General features: G+C 40.2%; 1 protein-coding gene across 1 annotated transcript in view; it reads left to right on the top strand.

The window, feature by feature from the left end:
* Positions 1-314: 314 nt before the first annotated feature.
* Positions 315-22309, top strand: part of pdzd8 (PDZ domain containing 8) — a 137064-nt gene continuing 115069 nt past the window's right edge. The window contains exon 1 of the mRNA XM_036130691.1: positions 315-1902. Coding sequence (XP_035986584.1) covers positions 1019-1902 — 884 coding nt within the window. The 5' untranslated portion in view covers positions 315-1018. The remainder of the gene's footprint in view (positions 1903-22309) is intronic.

Genomic DNA, 22309 nt, shown 5'->3' with positions numbered 1-22309 from the left:
TGGAGCAGAGACCGTTTTGTACTCGGGGAAAACTTATAAATAATATTTTCAGTGCAACGTTTGAGGACAATTTGCAAAACAAGTTTTTTTGGGTGAAACATATCTTTTTGTGTGCAAAACAAGTTATATTTGTGTGTAACACATTTTTGTGTACAACGTTTTGTCATGAAACTAACTCCATAGAAAAAACAAACACCTCTAGAGGAAGCGGCTGGACAGTCAAAGAAGGCAAGGCAAGGCAAATTTATTTATATAGCACAATTCAGTACAGAGACAATGCAAAGTGCTTTACATGATTAAAATATAGGAATAAAAGCAAGTAGGGATAGAATGTAGAAACAAAACAGAAGCACAACATCATCATATTTTAGATGAGCCCAGCGCAGGGAAATCGACATATATACGGCTACATGATGAGTTTTCCGGATTTCAATTTGCCACATGTAAGAAACACACATACATAGGGTGTGACTTTGGAAGGAGAGAACCCACGCAGACAAATACAAACTCCTCCTAAAAAGAGCTTGGTCGGGGTTCAAACCCAAGACCCTGTTAAACAATAATTAATATTTGTTCAAATAAACAAATGTTAAAGGAAATGAATGTGGTTCTAACTATTCTTTTGATGGATAAATTGCTCACAGTTCTCCATGTGTTTTTTCTTTTTTTAAATCGGCTTAGTTATTATGTATGGCATGCTGCAATTCAGTCACGGTTTGCTTTTTAATTTGTCTTCTATTTAATTTAGGTCTATATTTTTGACACTCTTCCAGCATAAACAGGCTTTCCTATAGGATGTGTGTAAAATCCGATTTATCTTGAACGCGTCAACTGCTTTCGTCATTACGCATAAGACGTCAGCTAGTTGTCCAATCAGGTGCGGGGCTCCTAGCTCAGGAAAGAAGCAGATGATATGGCAGCTTGAAAGCGACCAGGTGGAACTTGCTTCGTTGACACGATTAAATGTTTGTCTAACGCATTTGACTCAGACAGACAGCAGTGGAAGCGACGGCTCGAAATGATTTACTTAATACTGATCTCTGCGTTTTGTGGAGCGGTCGTTACGCTGATGCTACAGTTCTTGCTGCTATACAGGAGAAATCCAGAGCCCTTAGGTAGGATCGTTCAGTATGTCAAAGTAGTACCCGATAACGCACTAAAAGATTACTTAAATGCCCCTCAGGCCGAACCGAGCCAGCAGGACAGCGGTGCAGCTGCTGCATCCAAACCGCTGGAGGCCACCCTCAGCCGGCAGCAGGAAGCGGCTGTCACCGGCGGCAGCCCCAAACAACAACAGCAGCAGCCGCCGCCTTTCCACAGCGAACTCATAGATGCTGGCAAAACGGAAACATGCAATTTCCTTAATGCGATCTTCTTGTTTCTGTTCAGAGAGCTTAGAGATACTCATGTGGTCCGGCACTGGATGACCAAAAAGATCAAGGTGGAGTTTGAGGAGCTGTTGCAGACCAAGACAGCGGGTCGGCTTCTGGAGGGACTCAGTCTCAGGGATATTTCTCTGGGGAATTCTCTCCCGGTCTTTAAAACAGCGAAACTCATCAAACCGGTGCAACTGGACGAGGACGGCATGCCTGAGGAGCTCAACTTCGAGGTGGATATCGAGTACAATGGCGGCTTCCACTTGGCCATAGACGTGGACCTGGTGTTCGGCAAGTCTGCCTACCTGTTCGTCAAGATGAGGCGCGTGGTGGGCAGGCTCAGACTGCAGTTCACGCGCATGCCCTTTTCCCATTGGTCGTTCTCGTTCCTCGAGGACCCGCTGATAGATTTTGAGGTGAAGTCGCAATTTGAAGGGAGGCCGCTGCCTCAGCTGACCTCCTTCATAGTCAACCAGCTGAAACGGGTCATCAAGAAGAAGCACACCCTGCCCAACTACAAGATCAGGTAGGCCCCAAAACAAAGGATGCACGGACTAGGAGCAGGGATGTAAACACTGCTGGCCAAAAGCTCAGACCCCAGGAACATAAACCACAAGGCTGCAAAGAGATTTTAACAGGATCAGATTAAACACAAAATAACCACAATCAGACTGTGGAGCCTTAGTTGGCTGCTGTCAATCACTCCACCCCTTCCTCAAGTAAATTAGTGCTCATGTCCTAAAAATCTCACATAACGTTTGTTAATTATGTGCTTGTATATTTCCATTGTTTGTAATGGTAATCCTGTTTTAGACCATGGGATTTATTGAAATGTAAGGTTATGACAACAGATTAAACTAAAATTACTTAGCACATTCAAAGAAAGAGTTTTTCAATTGACCAGTGAACCCCCCCTCCCCCCAACTATTGCTACTGACTCTGATCTATTTGTTGAAGTCGCATAACCTAATCTCCTTTCAGTAGATCAAAAAAAGCTATTTTAAACCATGGTTCAGACAAAAACTCCATTGTGGCTGCAAATGGATGTGTGGGTCGTCACAATGTGACAGGTGGTTGCTTTTTGTACACACAAAACAAGAAAAACTGCAGGAGGACATAATGAAGAGGTCAATTTCCAGCCCGCATCAGGCATTATTACAACACTGAGACAATAACTGTGACACAAAGGAATTCAAATTAACCATCAAATACTTGACAACCAGAAGGAAAAAAAATAGAACGGCAATTCAAACATTTTGTGGAGTTAGAATCCAAGCAAGATTCACTGCAGATTGGCTGACAGCAGAACAGTTTTGGAAGGGGCGGATACATCAATCTGTCTAAAACAGGGGTGCCCAAACTTTTTCAACACAGGGTCAAAATTAAAATCTATTTCAGGGCCCGGGCCAAATACAATAATATAATAAACTACATGTAAACGCTCTTTAATTAAGTGCTTTTATTCGCATAGAAGTACTAACCTTCCTCTCTGTTTGAGGAACATCAGAAAACATAAAATATAACAAACAATACATATTTGATATTTAAAACAAATACCAAAATTCCAGCATAATAGTACAAATGCTAAATGTCAAAATGTGCTTGTCCAACAGCAAAACACTTTAGCAGCAACAATAGTATGACACTGGTGAGAAACATGAAGCTGGTCTTTAGCTTTTATCAGTCTCTCAATATCAGGCGGTGTGGGTCAGTCAGTGTGCTTCTGAGCCTGGACTTGTGAAGGTTCATTATACTAAAGGTCTGTTCACAGACGTAAGTGCTGCTAAACAAACTTAACGTAACCTATGCCTGTTTCCGAATGCCTGGGTACTTTTCTGCTGAGACGTGTGTAGAAATGTTTGAGTTGTAGTGACATGAATTAGTTTTTTCGCTCAGAATCACACTGAAACTCAATTAGCTCCATCTGAATGTCATCAGGAATTGAGTCTACACTTATGTTGAAGTTTTAATACCGCAGACAGCGCTATCTTGCCACAACAGAGTAAAACAGGCAAGGACATACTCGAGGTATATACATTGTAATAAACCTCACAATTAGAAGATGCCTGCTGACAGATGTCGACAGAGTAGGTGCAACTTGGATAGGAAGGCCTTTATGTGGTCAAACAGCTGAGTGATGAGCTCCTCCTTTGCTTGAAGCTCAACATTCAGGATGTTGAGCAGTGACGTCTACCATAAAAGCCATGTCATTTATCCCCACATCATCTGAAGGGACTTGACTGTCACTCCTCTTGCTGTTCAGAAACTCTGTGATGACATGTCGTATCTTAAAAAATCTTTTGAGCACTTTCCTGCGGGCCAGCCACCTCACCTCTTGATGGTAAAGAACATCTTTGTATTCTTTATCAACCTCCTCCAGAAGGGTCTTGCATTGTTTGTGTGAGAGTGCTTTTGAGCGTATGCAGTTTATAATTGCAATAACGTGTATCACATTCCCCAAGCCAATTGATCTGGCACATATAATTGATCTGGATGTAAGGTGCAGTGGTACTGAATCACTTGGAAACAAGTGTGGCATGGCCAGCTTTCCTCCCAACCATGGCAGGTGCTTCCTCCGTTGCTATCCCAACCATTTTCTCCCAGCTCAGCCCATTTGTCTCTAGAACTCGTTCATAAACAGCTTCAAACATATCCTGGCTTTTTGTTGCATCGCGCAGTGTCTCAAGTCCAGCCAGCTCCGGCGTAATTTCCATATTTTCACTTATTTCCCGAATAAAAACCAGAAGCTGTGCAGAATCTGAAATGCCAGTGCTTTCATCACATACCAACACATAGGCAACAAATTCCCAAGCTGTAGCTTTGAGTTGCTCTTTAATGCTCCGAGACACATCCTCAATGCGACGTGTCGCAGAGTATCTTGAGAGGCTAATTTGGGAGAAAGCTCTTATTTGAGATGGACACATAAACACCGTGCCCGTAGACAGGCACTCCTTAACAAATTCACCTGTTGGAAATGATCTGCCAGTACGAGCAATTAGAGCTGAAATCTAAAAGCTGGCCCATGTAGCGCTGTACTGCGCAGCGGTGGGCTGTGTAAGAGTGCTTTGTTGAGAACAGAGTTTTGCCAGCAGGTCTTTGGTCTTGTTCTTTCGTTGATCTCCTTTTGTAATGTGAAAAAGCTGGATGCTTAGCCTTGTAGTGGCGACGGATGTTTTACTTCTTGAGTACAACAGACTACTTGCAAATGAGGTACATATCTTTACCTTGGATTTCAGTAAAAAAATATTGTTCTTCTCAAGATCCTTTTAAATTTGTTTAGTCTGTGTTGCATTTACAGTTTCGTTCCCTGTTTTTTTTTTTTTTTATCAATACAGACCGATGCATCAAATCAAGCCAACAGGAAGATGTGTCTGGTTGCTGTTTAGTATTTCAGTCCAGAAAGTGGAGTCACTAACACAATGCTTGACTTCAATGTAAATACAGATGAGTCTGCTGCTGGGATTGCAACTCTCATAGAACAGTCACTTGACAAATTTGGTTTGTCATTTGATCAAGTGACAGCATTCAGTACAGACAATACAAATGTGAATTATGGAATTCACAATTCTGTCTTCACTAACTCGAAGAAGAAACAAAAATATCTGCTGCAACAGCAAGCTATGTTAAATCTCAGTGAGGACTCCACTGAGGAAGATGGACACATTGTGGAGGTTCACCTTCTTTTTTGCAATAATATCCTCTCTTTTTGAGGATATTGTGAAGAAGCTGGAGAGTGCTGTAACCACTTTTGTAGAGTTATACACTATCATGGATAACGTCAAGCAAAAACTCAGAGACAAGATGAACAATTTTATGGCTACTTAACTAAAGTCAAGCTGCAGCGTCTCCTTCCACATGATGCAAGAATAGCAAGGGCAGATTTCACTGCATTTCTCAACACAGCAGTCTCGTTTTGAGACAGAGATGCCCAACCTTTTTTGAACCAAGATCGACTTTTGAAGTTGCAAGTTTGCGGAGATCTACTAGTCTGTTCTTAGACTCAAAAACTCACATTAATATATTTATGTTAACAAATACAGTCTTATTTGCCAGTCTGCATCAGGAGCAACAGCCTAGCCTGATATTTAATGACAACAAACCAAATTCTGGCTAGTCAAAAGATTGGAAAACTTAAGGTAAATAAAAAAAATTATATGTTTATCTCAGTGGGACTTCTGACACTAGGAGGAGGATGCCAGGTTCTCATAGAAGTATGAACTGGTTGCAAGCTGTAGGCAGGTCATAAAGTGGTCATCAGTCATTGTAAATCTGTACTTGGACTTGATGATTTTCATGTGAGAAAAGGCAGATTCACACAAGTAGGTCGATCCAAAAAGTCAAGTTCAAGGGACATCTTCTGAGATTGGGATACTTTTCCTCCGACAGCAGGCTCCAGACCTTTCATGCCAGGTGCTACTCTGGATTGGATTTCAGTGTCATTTTGCAATGCAAGAATTTCAATTTCAGCACCAGAGCTGTCCAGATGAAAAAGTGAGACCCAAAACCCAGCAGAGGCACTCTCGAGAGCGCTCTCTGACCAACAGGAGCAGCTCCACGGTCACGGTTTAGGGATGCACACTTTACAAGAGCAGGTACAGGGACTGGGCTACCAGCTAGGCCACCTGACCTGCGCACTCCAGAGCCCTCCGGCTGCTTCCCCGGCACTGGCTCCCGACAACGCACCCAGTCCCGCGATCTCCGTGTCCAGCTCCTATGCTCACGACATTGCCACCCCCAGCCCGGAGAGGTATTCCGGGGAGGGTGGAAATTGCGGCGGCTTCTTTTCATTTTCATTTCACATATCTTTCATTTCAATGTTCCCTAGTCTTCAAACGTCCCCCCCCCCCCCACGCTTTTTCCACACAACGATGCCAAAATCTTCTTCGTTCTCGGCCTTCTTACCGGGAGAGCCCTAAGATGGGCCGAAGCCTGATTTCCGGACCGTCAGTGGTTCGACCACACTTTTGATACGATCGTGCAGGAATTTAAAACGGTTTTTGCAACCACTTCCGGCCCTGCTGAACAATGTCGCCGCCTTTTGGTATTGAAACAACGCATTCATCCCGTCTGGGATTTCGCCATTGAGTTCTGTGCAATGGCTGCCGCTGCGGGCTGGAAGCCCCGTACCCTCAAGGCAGCCTTCTTCCAAACATTGGATGAGCCCCTCAAGGACGAACTAGCTCACCTTGAGGAGCCCGACTCCCTTGATGAGCTCATAGCCCTGGCAATTAGGCTAGACAATAGGCTCAGAAGCAGAAGGTGGGCCCACTTTGAAAGGTATGAGCCGCGCCCGTCGGTCCCTCCTCTCGAGTCAACTCCGTTCCCCGAGCCCGTCCCGACCTGCTCCGAGCCCACTTTCCTGCTGGAATCAGAACCAATGCAATATGGCCGGGTTCGCCTCACCCCAGAAGCGCGTAACCAACGGCGCAAACTCAACCAATGCATATATTGCAGGTCTTCGGACCACTTTATTGCCCCGTGCGGCCGAAAAGACTGGGTGCGTTGGCTGTAGTCGGTAAGCCGGCGAACCGAAATGACTTCCAGTCTCCCACGAACCCACAATGCTACCTTCAACCCACCGTGCCCAACGTTTCCTTCCCGGGGGTCGGATTAGGAGGCGGTCCGCCAGCTCCGCCCTCTGTGCTCATCCCAAACCGGGCCACCTCCACTTCTCTGTCCAGACCAGAGACCAGGCTTATTGGGGGGGGGGGGGATTTCCCGGTTTTGGCGGGCCGACGTCTCCTCAGTCACTCCGGTGAGTAGGCCTGACGCCACTAGAGTCCCTCCAACCTCGGTGGGTGCAACCCACGCCACAGCTCCAGCCTCGGTGGGTGCAACGCACGCCACAGCTCCAACCACCGATGGTCCTGCTCAGTCGCTAGCTGCCGAGGGTCCTTTTTCCTGGCCTCCAGTTGTCTCCTGCGTTCCCTCCTGGCCACCCGTTGCCGGCTCCTGGGCTTAGCACCTGGGCTTAGCACTCTAGCACCACCTAGTGTCGCTGTGCATGTCCCTGTGTGTAAGTATGTGAGCTGCGGTGTTGCATAAGCGACTTTGGGCTTGTTTTTCTCTAAAGTCACTTGCAACTTTTGGGCTTGGCTTTTTTTTTCTGACAGAACTTCTTTTTCTGGTTATTGCGCAGTAACACAACAAGCACTATTAGCCGGGATAATGTGAACTAGGCCTGTCGCGATAATCAATAAATCAATGAATCGCACGATAAATAAAAACTATCCACGTCATTTAATCTATCGGCTATATCGTCTCTGCCTGTGTTTTTCTCTTTCTATTGATGACGCTGGATGAAAAGGCTTAACTCCGGTGCTATTCACTGACCCCTCCCCTTCCTCATTTTTTTAGGAAGGGAGGAGGAGTGGACTATTGCATCAGGTTGTCAGTGTGCATCATTTTGTACTTCTGCAGCTTTAGAGCCCCGTGAGGAGTTAGAGGAGTTAGCAAGGTAAAAAAAAAACACATCTCATGTTGGGGGTGGGGGGGGAAGCTCAAAATGGAACTGGTTTCAATGCCAAACGCGACAGCCGCAGTGTGGGATTATTTTGGATTCAAACCAAATGACCAAGGCGAACCGCTGAACCTATGCAGGCCAGTATGTCGCATTTGTCATAAAACAGTAGCAGCTAAGAGCAGCAATACAACCAACCTACACACAGTGGCGGATACAGGCGTGGGTCGCGCGCACCCCCTTTTGGAGACCAAAATTATTTTTTTTAGAGCGGGCGGGTATTGGGCGGAAGCTGTACTTTTTTTTTTCTTTTTTTAACTTTGGAGTGGCCATCGTTCTATCTTTGATGTGTCAATCAAACAATTCAACCAATCAAATCAACGACTTAAGACAACATGCTAGCCAATTACAGCTGGAGAGGGGCGGGTCGGTTGGTCATACAAATAGCTTTCAGAGAGAAGCCGGCGCAACTCTGCTGTGGTCACCATCGGTGTCGGTAGTGCGGATGGATATTCGGTCTGATTACCAAATAATTACAGGAAGAGACAAAGAAGCAAGTGAGAGCGAGCTGGAAGCAGAGCTATTAATTTCTGTTTGAAACGTAGCGTTGAAGTCAACACTGGAGTAAACATTCACGCTAGGAGGGTTAGCTATACAGCTAGCAGCACAAGGAGCTAAACTAAGAAGGAAAACTGCCAAACTGAAGGAACTTGGGTTACTGCAGGAAGAAGGGAACTCTGCTGCCCCAGCTGCTGTAATTACAGTACCTCTTCTAGTATGAATTTTTCAGTCAGTGTTCAGCCTGATACCAGTGCTCATGTTTGTGTATGCTAATGCTTGACTTTTGAGTCAAGACACAGCTCTACAGGTTGCTGTATCGCAGCATCCTGTAGAGCTGGGTTCCAGCTCTACAGGATGGGTTCCATCTCAAACCCAGCATAAAACCTGCCCAACTAAAAAGAAAAAGAACAAGCCCAAATCTCAAGCTCTCATGTTAAAAGAGAAGTATGAAACACATGAGAACATACCACAATGTACACAAAATGTACAATCAGTCAACCAAATAACACACAAGATCACTTTAACAATCATGATATTTCAACCGGGAAAAAAAAAAAAAAAACTTTTATCAATAGCTTCCCAACATGAGTAATAAACCTACCTTAGCTCAACCAAACATTTTCACACAGCCATGAAATATTTTTAAGTTGATCAGTAGAACTGAACCCATCTTGGGGCGTTTACATTGACCAATACAATTTCATAGTGACACTTGATTAACCATTATTCTTTTCTTGTTTTATTATAACAATCAATATTATTCATTATAACTATTATTTATTGATGATGTCAGATTTGACTCATTTAAAAAAATAAACTGACCAGTGTGATATTTTATTCTTGGCCTAATCCTGCTTCGCTACTAAAGGCCCATTTTTACCCCGGTTTAAGATTTGACAATAAAATAAGGAATCATTGATCAGAGGTAGAATGGTTCAAATACATATTTAATTCTTAGAAATTAAATATGGAGACAGAGTACATACCATTACAAGATGTTATTCTCACCGGTGGATAAGTCTGTCTGTCTGAAGTAAGTTTTACCAAGACATTCCTTTTATCAACTTTAAAACTCCTCCTGCAAGCTCAGAGGGGGGATGACTGACCCCCTCTCCTGCTGACCACCCCCTCAGGGCAATAAAACTCCATGTTTATCTTACGCTGGAGCAGGAAAGGACAGACCCAACTCTGCTTTCCTCAGTAACCCCAACTAAGATATATCTTTAATTCTCAACAACCCCTCTGTTTTGATCCCTCAAAGATCAAACCAATAACTAGGCTAAACTAAGTCTATGTCTTGAAACCCTTAAACAAAATGTAAATAGTAAGATGTAATATTGTAACCCACTGTCCCCTCTGTTGGCGACTTATGAAATGAAATTAAGTTCAAATGTTCCCCTTAAATGTAAAATAACCCAAGTATAAGCTAAAAAGCTACTAAACCTATCTGAATCTCTAACCTACTAGAATTAAGAAAAGTAAGCACCTTTATCCGAGAGGTGCAAGGCTAAGATAAATGTGCAACTACCAGAAACTATTATATGATCTAACTATGACTTTAAGAGTCCTAACCTAGATTAACAAAATGTCTTCTTAGAAATAAAGATAACCCATGAAAGCACTACACTCAGATCAAACCACAGAATAAAAAACAGATTTTCATGCAATGCAAAACCAAGATTCTAACGATACTAATATTGAACACCGTATGAATATGGAACTTATAAGACATATGCAGTGGTTACAAAACTCTCATTTTCTTTTTTCTCGTTTACAAAATGCATTCAATTGTTGTCATGATGTCTTGCGTCTCGAAGATGTCTTCTTCTCGCCTTTAAAGAAGATGGTTTAAAGAGTCAGTGTTCCAACCGCGGTCTCCACAGAACTGTATGTTAATCTTTATTAAAAATAAAAAACGAAAACAAAATAAAATTCCAGCTGCCCCTCCGTGGGTGGCTCTGCAAGATGAGTTGTTCCGGTGATGTCTCCCTGGAACCCTCTGGTGGCTGGTACACATGGCTCCTGGAGTCTGATGGGCCCCTGACCTCTGGCCCACCACATCTGCTTGTCGATAACCTTAGCGTGCACTCCGTCGAAGTCGTGGGTGAGTGGACTCCCGTCACATTTCTGAACTCTCCTAATTTTATGTCTCCAATACAACCTGAAACTTACACGACAATCGTTTAAATATCAAATGTCGTGTGCTACCTGTAATTCCGGAGGTTGACTTCTGGTCCCGAAAAGCTCCTTTCAGTCATATGGAAACATATCCTGTAATGAAATTAACTGAACACTCCCAAAAGAAACACACTTCACATCTTTTTCACCCCAATTTCAATGTAGTCTGTGCACAGAACTTTAACCAATTGTGTTTAGAATTCTCCCCATTAATCTGAACCAACCTTCTTGTTGTTTCTTCTCCATCCTATGAGAAACCTATTTTAGAAATGCAATAGTTAATGAGACATTTTATTGCAATTCCTCTTTCCTGACGCTGGGCCTCTGATTGTCCTGCAAAAGAATGCCTGCACAAAAACTTTATACCTCCGGTGGGAATCGCCATGTCTGTGGAATCCAAAATTAGTTAATTTAATTTGAAATCAAAGTACATTTTCCTGTAAGAATGTCAGAATTTTCTCTGGATTAAAGATTAAAGATTACCATTCAGCAGTCACCACACCTCACTTCTGTACCATTTCCTCCATACTCAGATGTGTATGCTGCGAAAAAGTTCCTATTTTTAATCTGAGAGGAAAAGCAAACCCTCATTTTGTTTTATCCAGTTGTTACAAATCCTGATCCAGTTTACTGCAACAGATATACGTGGCTTTGAATCCTTAACAAACCTACCTGACATACCAATGATTTTAAAGTAAACTAAATATGCAATAAGTTACCCTCTGTTTATCTCTGTTTTATCCAGTTTTTTGAGGTTTATGTAGTTTTTCTGTTTAATTTAACATTCACTTTTTTGTCCTGCCTAAACTGTTTAAGCCTTTTTCCAAGAACCCCCTCATAGAATCTATCTGTAGCAGATTCGTGGTGTCTGACACTCCGCTCATTAAATCTAATTTATAGTTCTGTTTTGAGAGTCACTTAACAAACATTCCAGAGAGCCATGGGTAAGGTCTTTTGTGGGGGTTTTCTTTTTGTTTAAACAACCGTTATCTGATTTACAATGCAGTTACATACCTCCGTGGGGTCCTGCACAAGAATCCTTCCCTTAAATTACTTGTGCCAAGGGTTGATATAAAGTTTAAGATCTGTATGGCTTTACGATACAGTGTTATCATATAAATGTTTATGTCATATCCCTCTGCTTGGAACAAAATTAATTTTGTTACAAAACATTAACAAAGAATAGTAGTAGTCATCACAGGGAATCAATTAACTGCAAATAATTATCTGAATTGAAGTATGAAAAACACTGCCCTATATCCCGGATTCAGATCAAAACTTAATGCAATTTCATAATCCCACAGATCTACAAGAAGTCCTCCAAAAGTTCAGTGTACCCATTGAAATAATGATTATTCTAATGTGCTCACAGCAAGTTGATGGTATGAAAATGCTGAACGTTCCAAGGTACTTACATACTGATAAAATATTGGGTTTTACCTGAATAAAACACCTGGTAACTGCAAAGTCTGGTGAAAATCTGATAAGTTTTAGCATGCAACAGTTATATTGTACAATAGAAAAATCTCAATACTTATGAGTTATCAAGAAATAGCCTAACAGATCCATTTAACCTAAAAAGTGTATCTCTGCAATGAATAGGAAACAAGACGTCTCACCCAAATCACCCCTTTGCCTGCTAGTGAGAGGCCCCCTGCGTCATAGAAGCTGATAAGAACTTCCAGTCTGTAAATTTATGGCATGCAGCTGTGAGCTTGCAGCATCACAGAACCCTAAATGTGAAAAATATCCCCACCCCAGTGGATTTGCTGCTAATAGTTGTGATGGTAAAATACACCTTCTGCTGTCAATTATGAGCAATACGGTCCTGGACATAATAGAATTAAAACTCATGTTTAAAAGGAACATATCAGTTATATAGTAAAAATTTTTAAGAGACAGTAGTATATTTTTCAAAACCGCAAACCTGTAGTGTTCGTATCTGCCCAATCGGCTGCCTTAAGAAGTTATTACCTGCAGCAATCCATTTACCTTAACAAAAAGTCTGTTATCAGTCTGTGGTCCTTGAGATGGACTGGACTGACATGTACAGCAGATCAGGCAGAAAGGAGATTGGAGTTTAGACGTCGCACTCACAGCTTCCATTTATGGAACTCCTCATTTCGTCCCCCACGTGTTGCAGTGATTTGCTGTCGATGCACCTCAGTGACAAAGTTCTGGTCCATGACTCAGAAACTGGATGAGACATTCAACTCCAGTGTATGCAGACAGTCATTTTCCCTTGACAGCTTAGGATCTGTGCTGTTCATAGGCGTTGGCCATTGTTCCAGGGTGAGGAAACATTGTTCATGGGAGCGTTATCCCCTAGATGGGGCACTGACCTTCTTGAAGTTGAGGTGGTATTGGGACTTCTTGCCAGGATTTAGTGATGTGAAACAGTCCTTGGCCCAGTGTCCAGCGTAAGCAACTGTCCCAGATGTGATGGGTGCCCCACGACACACATATCGGCTGTAAATGCTCAGTTTTATTCTTCCAACCCCAAATCGGCACTGATCTGCGTCTCATGTCAGACGTGTCCATACTCCAGAACGAACAGACCTATAACAAAATTAAGATAGAAAAAGGAAAAACAGGGGGGAAGTAGCTCCCCCACCTTAAATTAAAATAGAGACAGTTCTCGATGGAATCAGCTGCTTACTGTCACTCCTTCCTATATTGTTTTCCAATAACTGTAATTTTACCAACTTTTAGTAATTAACAAACTCAAACATTGTGTATCACCCTTCCTTTGAGTCACAGGCAAATGGTGTATCAAATATTGTCTGAGCGAGCGTATCAAGATTGAAATTGAAATCAGCTGAGATATTGAAGAGGGCACATTTTTTTTAAACACTATTACTCTAAATAATTCCCCTAAATTGGACTGATTTATTTAGGATCCACACCTGTGTGTTAGGTCCAGCCTACTGATTTTTTCAGAAGATATCAAGAGTCCCAGTCAAACTCAGGAACCTTCTGCTAAAGTGTATAAAGAAAATGCTGTGTAACTCCATCTATCAAGGAAAAAAATATATAAAAAAAAACACCAACGGTACATTTTAAAACAGCTCTAAAATCAGTTATGCGCCTGTGTTTAGTAAATTTTTAAGTCAAATACTGCCGGCCACAAACAATCACCAGCAACTGATGTTGAAAAGTTTATTCACCAGAATTTGCACATTACCAAATGAACAAAGAAAAAAAAGATTCCTCGGGCTCTAAATTACTGTGTAACAAGGGCATCTGCATTTTGTGGGACCATGAAAATGTGATTACGTATAATGAATAATTTGGGGACCGTCCTGTGATGATCCCGTAATATTGTCTATTTGTACTAGGTTTTGGCGCTCTGCAATATCAGTATCTATAATAAAACAATGCAAACCAATAACATTAGTCATAAATTCCTCAATTTTAGCTGGTTCATTTGAGGATCACTTCAAAACTGACTCATGACTAAATGCAGTGTTAACAAAATCTGTCAAATTAACCGCAATATCAGTTTGCACACACTATTAAGGTACAGTTTAACCCAACTTTTAACTCTGTTTAGTTCTGCTTAATGTGGTTTTCCCAGGCCTGCAAATGAGCAAAAGTTTATAGGGTGGCTATTTCCTGCTCCCTATTAATCAGCTAGATTTAAGTCTGATGAATTATATTTATTTATTTATCTATTATAACTAGGGCTATCAAACAATGAAAACCATTTAATCACTATTTAATCGCAAATTATATTTCATGTCTGAAAGTATATATATTCATTAGGCATTTTAAAACGCTATTTTGCAATAGATAATGCTAGTTAAAATTACACTCTAACAGAAGGCATTTTCCCTTTTTTATGTTTTCCCAATTTATAATGCCTCAAACAAATGTTCAATGTTCTGCCAAATTTTCAACAACTTTTCCAAACTTCTAACCACTTTCTAACTTTTAGGCTACAGTTCAAAATAAAAAAGTTTTCTCCAGAACTCACCAAAATGCAGCTGTTCATGCTCTCCAATGCAACTCACACATACAGCTTGCAGCCAATACCTCAAACGCTTTACTGCATTGAAATTCTCCTGCACTTCAACAAACATTATTAATGCATCGACCTTTTTTTCTAATGATTTCCAAATTCCCCTTTAGTTTTTATTTTCACCCATATTTTTACTTATCACTTTTACTTAACAAAATTAAACTGCACCCCAGTCACTGCTCTAATCTTGAGGCCCATGCACGCGGAGAAATTCACACCCTCATGAAGACACACACACACACACACACACACACACACACACACACACACACACCCCCACTCTCCGCTGAGTTGCAGGGTACAACCAATCTCTCCTTCTCTCAAAACCATGGATCCCATATTACCGAGACATTCAAAACATCAGACAAGACATAACAAATATAACATTTAAGACAGACAGCCTTGCGCGCGCAGAGGGTCTTCTCCTTTTAATACCCTTCCACTCGACGAAACGTTTCCTTATGTTAAAATCTCCTCGTCTAATCGTCTTGTTCTCGAAAAACCCCGTTTTTCGAAAACTAGAAAACAAACTTCTATTGCTTTCCTGGGGCCCCTTTTTTAATCTCTTATCTTTCTATAACAGCTCACTCTTAAGGTCTTGCTGCTCTTAGCCTCAACTTAAAGATGTTACGTATTCTCGGCCGTCCTATCCCTGTGCTGCATTAGGGTGTCCCCTTCCCCAAAGAAAGCACTCCATCTTAGTCATAAATTAACCAGTTTGTCAGTCTGGTGCAGAGGTGACCAAATCTCGGGACTCTTTTTATTCTTTGTATTTTATCTTTTTTATTTGATTTTAAATAAGTTTTTTTTGCAATCTCAACATTTAAGTTTCTTGGCTGTTATTTCTAATTTCCTTCTCATACAGCCTCACCATCTAAGATTACTTGCCATTTAATTTTCTATCTAATTTTACGTTTTTCTGACGCAAACAAACACATAAATCCCATTCAGTCATTTCTCGGTTTCAACATAAATTCCATTCAAACCTAGTTATACCGTTCAGCCTCCGATATTTTGAGAAGAAAGCGTCTCATTTACAGCAACACTTGATTTAGCCTACATCTAATCTTTAGCCAATAGGAGAATCAAAATCTCCTTACTTTTTTTCGGGTCGACCCTGTTTTGCTGTAAGTGATTACTTCTTCGTGCCCAAATTCAAAATGTTCCTCCACTTTAATGTCAAAATCCGGGTCACGGCTGACCAAATTGTGATATTTTATTCTTGGCCTAATCCTGCTTCGCTACTAAAGGCCCATTTTTACCCCGGTTTAAGATTTGACAATAAAATAAGGAATCATTGATCAGAGGTAGAACGGTTCAAATACATATTTAATTCTTAGAAATTAAATATGGAGACAGAGTACATACCATTACAAGATGTTATTCTCACCGGTGGATAAGTCTGTCTGTCTGAAGTAAGTTTTACCAAGACATTCCTTTTATCAACTTTAAAACTCCTCCTGCAAGCTCAGAGGGGGGATGACTGACCCCCTCTCCTGCTGACCACCCCCTCAGGGCAATAAAACTCCATGTTTATCTTACGCTGGAGCAGGAAAGGACAGACCCAACTCTGCTTTCCTCAGTAACCCCAACTAAGATATATTTTTAATTCTCAACACCAGTAAAATTAGTTCAATGAGATGGCATTTGATTAAAAGGGTTTTAGTTTTCTTCCAGACATAGAGAACTATTTTGATATATATTTTGTTAGTGATTCTTTCTAAAAGCCCAACAAATGTGAAAAGCTTCCCAAATTTTTACAAGCTGCCCATAAGCTATTTTAGTTCCTGCTCATTGTGTTCAAAAGAAGCCTAAATGGGTGTAAACCGGCCTAATTTGGTAACACTGAATAAACTATTTGTTTTTGTTAGATTTTTTTAGATTTTGGGATTTTATTGAATTGTATATATTGTTTGTTTCTTAGCACTTTAGGAGTTGTCACAGAGCCACTGTTCAGCCTGAAGCATGTAAAATGTATTTTTTTTTAAAGTGTGTGCCCCCCCCCCCCCCCCCCGTAATTTGTATCTGTAGCCGGGTCTGTCCGAGCATGAATCTGAATTGCTCACAGTTCAGATCTCGCTTTATTACAACGTGCCGTGATTAAAACTATTTCCAAGCTACTTGCATATTATGAACGATGAGTGAGAAAGAGATCTTTACATCACATAAAGATGATCTACCATCAGGATCAACATTCAAGCAGGAAATGAAGTTGTGGCACACAAAGTGGTCATCATCAGTGGAAAAACCCAGCTCTCTCCCTGAAATTCTAAATATAACAAATGAAGTGCTACCCAAACATTTCTATGATTCTTCACCTTCTGTCAGTTCTACCTGTTAGCAGTGCTTCTGTGGAACGTGCTAACTCGGGCCTTAAAGCAGTAAAAACTTTGCTGAGGTTGACTATGGGGCAAGAAAGGTTTGTGGCTTTGCTACTTATGTATGTCCACAAGGACATTCATTCAGACATCAAGAAAATCATTGACATATTTGCCCAGAAGCATCCCAGAAGGTTGACATTTGTAAAACCATTATCATCCTCATCATAAAGTTGAAGGTGTTGTAGAAGAGAACAATATTCTTTGTCAAGTCTTACAGTTCTATTATAGGCTTATGGCTTAACTTCACCATACATGTTCATTGGTTTAACTTGGTTTAAAGATTTTTTTCTCTCAACTTTAAAGATTTTTTTTCTCTCAACATAGTTTATCTCGTTAAGATATATTCAAAACTCCTTTATCACTTGAACCATAACAAACTGCTCTAAGTCCTTGGGTCTTTTAAGTCATTTTTCTCTTAATATTGTTTATCTGGATGAAATATATTGTTAAAATACATGTATATTAAAAAATCCTTTATCATTTGAACCATACCAAACTATTCTTAAGTCCTTGGGTCTTTTTATTTCATTTTACTAAATAAATATAATTTCTGGAAATAAAGAAAATCTTTGTTTGATTAATTGCTGATAAGGATATTTTTTTCTTCAAACTGCTTTTTAACCTTTAACCAAGAAATATTGGTTTAAAAATCCTTTTTCAATTACAATAATGTAATCATGCCAATTCCACTTATGTGTATCCATTAAAATGATTATCAATTCAAAAACCCTTAGATGAATAATTAGGGTAGTGTGAAAGAGTAAAGATGGCATTCTTTGGTCGTTTAGCTTCACATGACTCTTAGGTGCGCAACCCCTTTTGAAAAATCCTGGATCCCCCCCTGTACACATGCACCTAAAGCACAACCACCCAGCAAAGTATGGAGTGAGGATTGTCTGAAAAAGATTTAAATAAATATAAAAGGAGATATATATATATATATATATATATATATATATATATATATATATATATATATATATATATATATATATATATATATATATATATATATATATATATAGTTAACGCGTTAATTTTGCGTTAACTCATTAGACTATTAACGGCGATATTTTCTTTAACGCGCGTTAACGCATGTTGCTCACATGCTTTTATTTTGTGAAGGTCTGTTGCTGCGGTGTAGGGGTTTGAATCAGAACAGTAGGTGGCGATAATGCGCCAATAACCGCGCTGTCAGCCAAACCTCGGATTCAGAGTAAGAAAGGTACTGGCCGGAAAAAAACAAAGCCGACATGCGGAAGGCGGTGTTTCCCGCAGGCGAGGCGGTGAGTTGGCGGCCGGAACAAGTTTTGTGCAGAGCGGAGTCTGCATCGACGCTGTCGGTGAAGTCGCTTCTCGTTTCAAAGTATCCATGTGTTTTTGCCTGTTTTTCCCTGCCATTCACTATATGCACGCGAGAAAGCAACAACAAAAAAACGCGTGTTAACGTCAAATAAACGCAAGCAACGCAAGCATATCGAGTTAGCAAGCATTTCAGTTTAAAGTTCTTCCAGCATCGAATATGACAGAAACAAGTTAGTTGTAACCACTGCCAAGTTAAACTTTGGTATTGAACATAAATTGGTAATGCTGCTCCCTGCTGTTACCTCAGAAATTGCCTGTTTTTGGTAGATTTTTTCCCCATAAAGAGAATTCCCTGTCAGTGGCAATAAGCTTTAATTTATTATTATTGCTATTTTTTGTTTTACTTGTTTAAGTTGAGCTTTACACTAAATATGTGTTACTGATAAGTGCTACAAATGTTACAACACTTTTGTTCATATGGCAGCAGAACATTAAAATAAAAGTGCTCTTTACACTACTTTTGAATTCATTCTTGGAGTTTGTAAATACAATGCGATTAATCAGGGCAATTTTAATCGTTGCCCAGCCCTTATATATATATATATATATATATATATATATATATATATATATATATATATATATATATATATATATATATATATATATATATATATATATATATAAAAAATACAAAATACAAATATAAAAATGTGACATACAAATAAACGTGTCTTTTCAAATATATTTTCGAGATTTGAAAATAAATATGCTTGACTTTGTATGTGGAATCTGCATTTCTGAATCTCCTTTTTGCTTTTATGTCGATGACGTAATTTTGAGACATTCCTACTGCAAACCAAGATCCACAAATAAATACCACTAGATTTGAATGCGAAGACACCCTCCACTGAACAACCAGCAGATGGCAGTATTGTGCAGCCACAGATAGTCTGGCAGAGCCGAGATAAAGGCAAGCGCTAGGCAGTTTCTCAATATGCGTTCTTGAGCGGTCTCGTGTGCTCGTGACACGTCATCAGCCTCAGCCCGAGCACTGTTCCAATGCAGAGAACGCCAAACCGAGAACGCGACAAATCCCCGGATGTTGTTCTCGCCCCGCCCTCTTTATCGAGCATGCATCAGAGCAGACTTGTGCGTTCTTCAGACTGACCGCTTGCCCAGAATGCACCGCGGCTGCAGCTTGATTCGAGACAGCGCAAACAGAGCTCACATTGGTAAGTTAAAAATTCCCTTTTCTGCTGCTGTTGTTGTCCAAAAGTACGTTTTAAGATCATTTGAGGCGAGAACATTATACTTTTAAGCTTCCCTATGTGGCCCGTTTACATAGTTCGTAATTTTAATAAAAAGTCTGACGTTGAGCGGAGCAGAGTGACCCGCAGACCTCCGAGGGAAACCGCAGCCAGGGCTAATGTTAGTCCGTCTTTAGTACACTTCTGTCGGCCAAGTAGTGTGCGTAGTACCTCTTGTTATGATTTATTTGTTTTGTGTTTATCTGACTGACGCGTGTTGCTGTATTAACTCAATACTTGTTGGAATAAATTGTAAATGTCTCCCAAGGACGACAGCAGCATATAAAATTAAGAAATGAATAAAATCTACAAATGTTTTTCCTATCTGAGTTTCTTCTGAGTAAGGACACGAATGATTAAGAGGAGAAAGAGGGAAAGCAAACAATAGTAATAATAGTAAATGAAAAAACAGACATTTATTTTATAGAAATGTTTAATCTTTGGAACAGAATGAAGGTGTAAAATATATAACAAATTATTAACAGTCACTAACATTGTTTCTAACAAATAAATAACTCCTATTAAGATCTCATACAAATAGACAATGCCTATAAACTTACAATTAAAAATAGTTGGAATGGAAATTAATTTACTGATTATTTAATGTATTTTCACAGGTGGTGAAAAAAATGAAATCAAGCAGCGTGTGTACATGACTAGTACTGATCTACATTAGGTCAGGTGTAGTCATGTTAACTTAAACATGCAGCCAGCTGGAGCCACTCCCTGTCTTCAGCCGCTGGATGGTCATCCTCCTCTGGGTCAACCTCCTCGTCCTCCACGTCTAGCTGGTCCCCTGCCTCTATACTAATATTGTGAAGGATGCAGCAGGCAGCGATTACTTTTGGGGCAAATGTCAAGCGGACCTACAGCGCCCTTAAGAAGATGGAACGCCACCGTGTCTTCAGACCACCAAAGGGCACGCCCAATGATGTCTCTCACCCTGGCGTGGTGCCTGTTGTAGCATTCCTCCACTTGACCTGTACCAAATATATAATTAACTTGTAATTTAGGTAATATGCTGATATGTTTTAATCTTCTATCCAATTAATATAATCTATTTATCAATTGTGTGTCATTGTTGGCTCTATTTAAGGAGGTAAGAGATCTTACTGGCAAGCTGTTTCCCTATAGGATGCACCGCAGGCCAGCCAGTAGAGGGTCACCAGCACCTCTATCTCCTGTGGCCATCCATGGGCCTTCTGGATGGGCAGCAGCTGAAGGAAGAGGACGATGGTTGCCCTGTTTAGCTTGAAGGCTGGTTTCAGGTCTCCTTCATTAAAAAAATATTTGGAGGATAGGCACAGAGGTGTTTATCCTCACATATTTTGTTTCTGTTTCTTCCTGAAAATAAAAAATGCCAAATATTACCATAATTGTTTTTTGTCATCTTTTCACAACATAAAACTATACCTACTTAACATGCAGATTAGTATAGTTCTCAAGAAAGAAAAGGTAAAATGTATAGTAAATGTAACAAATGGCTTCCCTTCTCTGGTATTTTTTACCATTTCACTGAAAAAATGGGCTGAACTAACTGCACATAATTTATAGATTAATCACTGTAAAGGTGGACAGACATAAAAATATGTTTTTTTCCTTTCTTAATGATCAATGCTGTGAAGGTCAGTAGGTGCAATAAAGTAGCTTAACCCTACTGTTATTAATGTTAAAACTGGGTCTTCATTTTAATTAATTATAGGAAAAATGGTCACAATTTCAACCTGATCACATTTTTAATACCATCCTCAATGTTTTTTTTAAAGATAAAACTAGGAAATAGGCTGTCAATCTTAAAATGCCTACCAGTTGGCAATAGATGGGTGAGCAAAGCCTGCCTTCTGAGCCGCCTCCTGCTGCATCAATCTTTTCCTTGCTTGGATTTGCCTCCTCAACTACATCACCTCCTCTTCAGCCTGCTGGTAAAGCTGACCAACGACTGAAGCAACAGCAATATTGCTCGTATCGCTCATTTTGCTTCTACAAAGTGCTGATTTAAAAAAAGAAGAAGATTCAGTCGCCTCTACAACTACAACAATTACAACTCCCCACAAAGAAATTCCCGCTATTGCTGGTTTTATACCCTTATTTTAGATATTTTTTTATACTTTTTAGAAATTAATAATAAAAAAAAACGTTTTCAATAAGATATGATGGTGTAGTGTATAAATAGTTTTGAACGTTAAAGAAATGCTCAAGAGCTGTGGGTGTGATGACGTCACGAGTATACTTCTGTTCTAATACACAATACGTGCTGCGTGCTTGTGTTCTCGTCAAGTCCGATCTTCCTGTGTTCTTACCGAGAACAGACTTGACGACTCGCGTTCTCGTGAATTGAGAAACGGCTTGGTTAGCGCTTGCCTTTATCTCGGCTCTGCCAGACTAGCTGTGGCTGCACAACACTGCCATCTGTTGTTGTTCAGTGGAGGGTGTCTTCGCATTCAAATCTAGTGGTATTTATTTGTGGATCTTGTGTGCAGTAGGAATGTCTCAAAATTACGTCATCGACATAAAAGCAAAAAGAAGATTCACAAATGCAGATTCCGCATACTAAGTCAAGCATATTTATTTTCAAATCTTGAAAATATATTTACAAAGACACGTTTATTTATATAAATTTGTTTATTTGTATGTCACATTTTTATATTTGTATTTTGTACTTGGATATTTATAAATGTATGTATATGTATATATATATATATATACTTTTATATTTA

The sequence above is a fragment of the Fundulus heteroclitus genome, unplaced genomic scaffold (assembly GCF_011125445.2).
Source record: "Fundulus heteroclitus isolate FHET01 unplaced genomic scaffold, MU-UCD_Fhet_4.1 scaffold_37, whole genome shotgun sequence".
NCBI lineage: Eukaryota > Metazoa > Chordata > Actinopteri > Cyprinodontiformes > Fundulidae > Fundulus > Fundulus heteroclitus.
The sequence above is the reverse complement of the archived record's forward strand: the minus strand, read 5'-3'. Positions and strand labels throughout refer to the sequence as shown.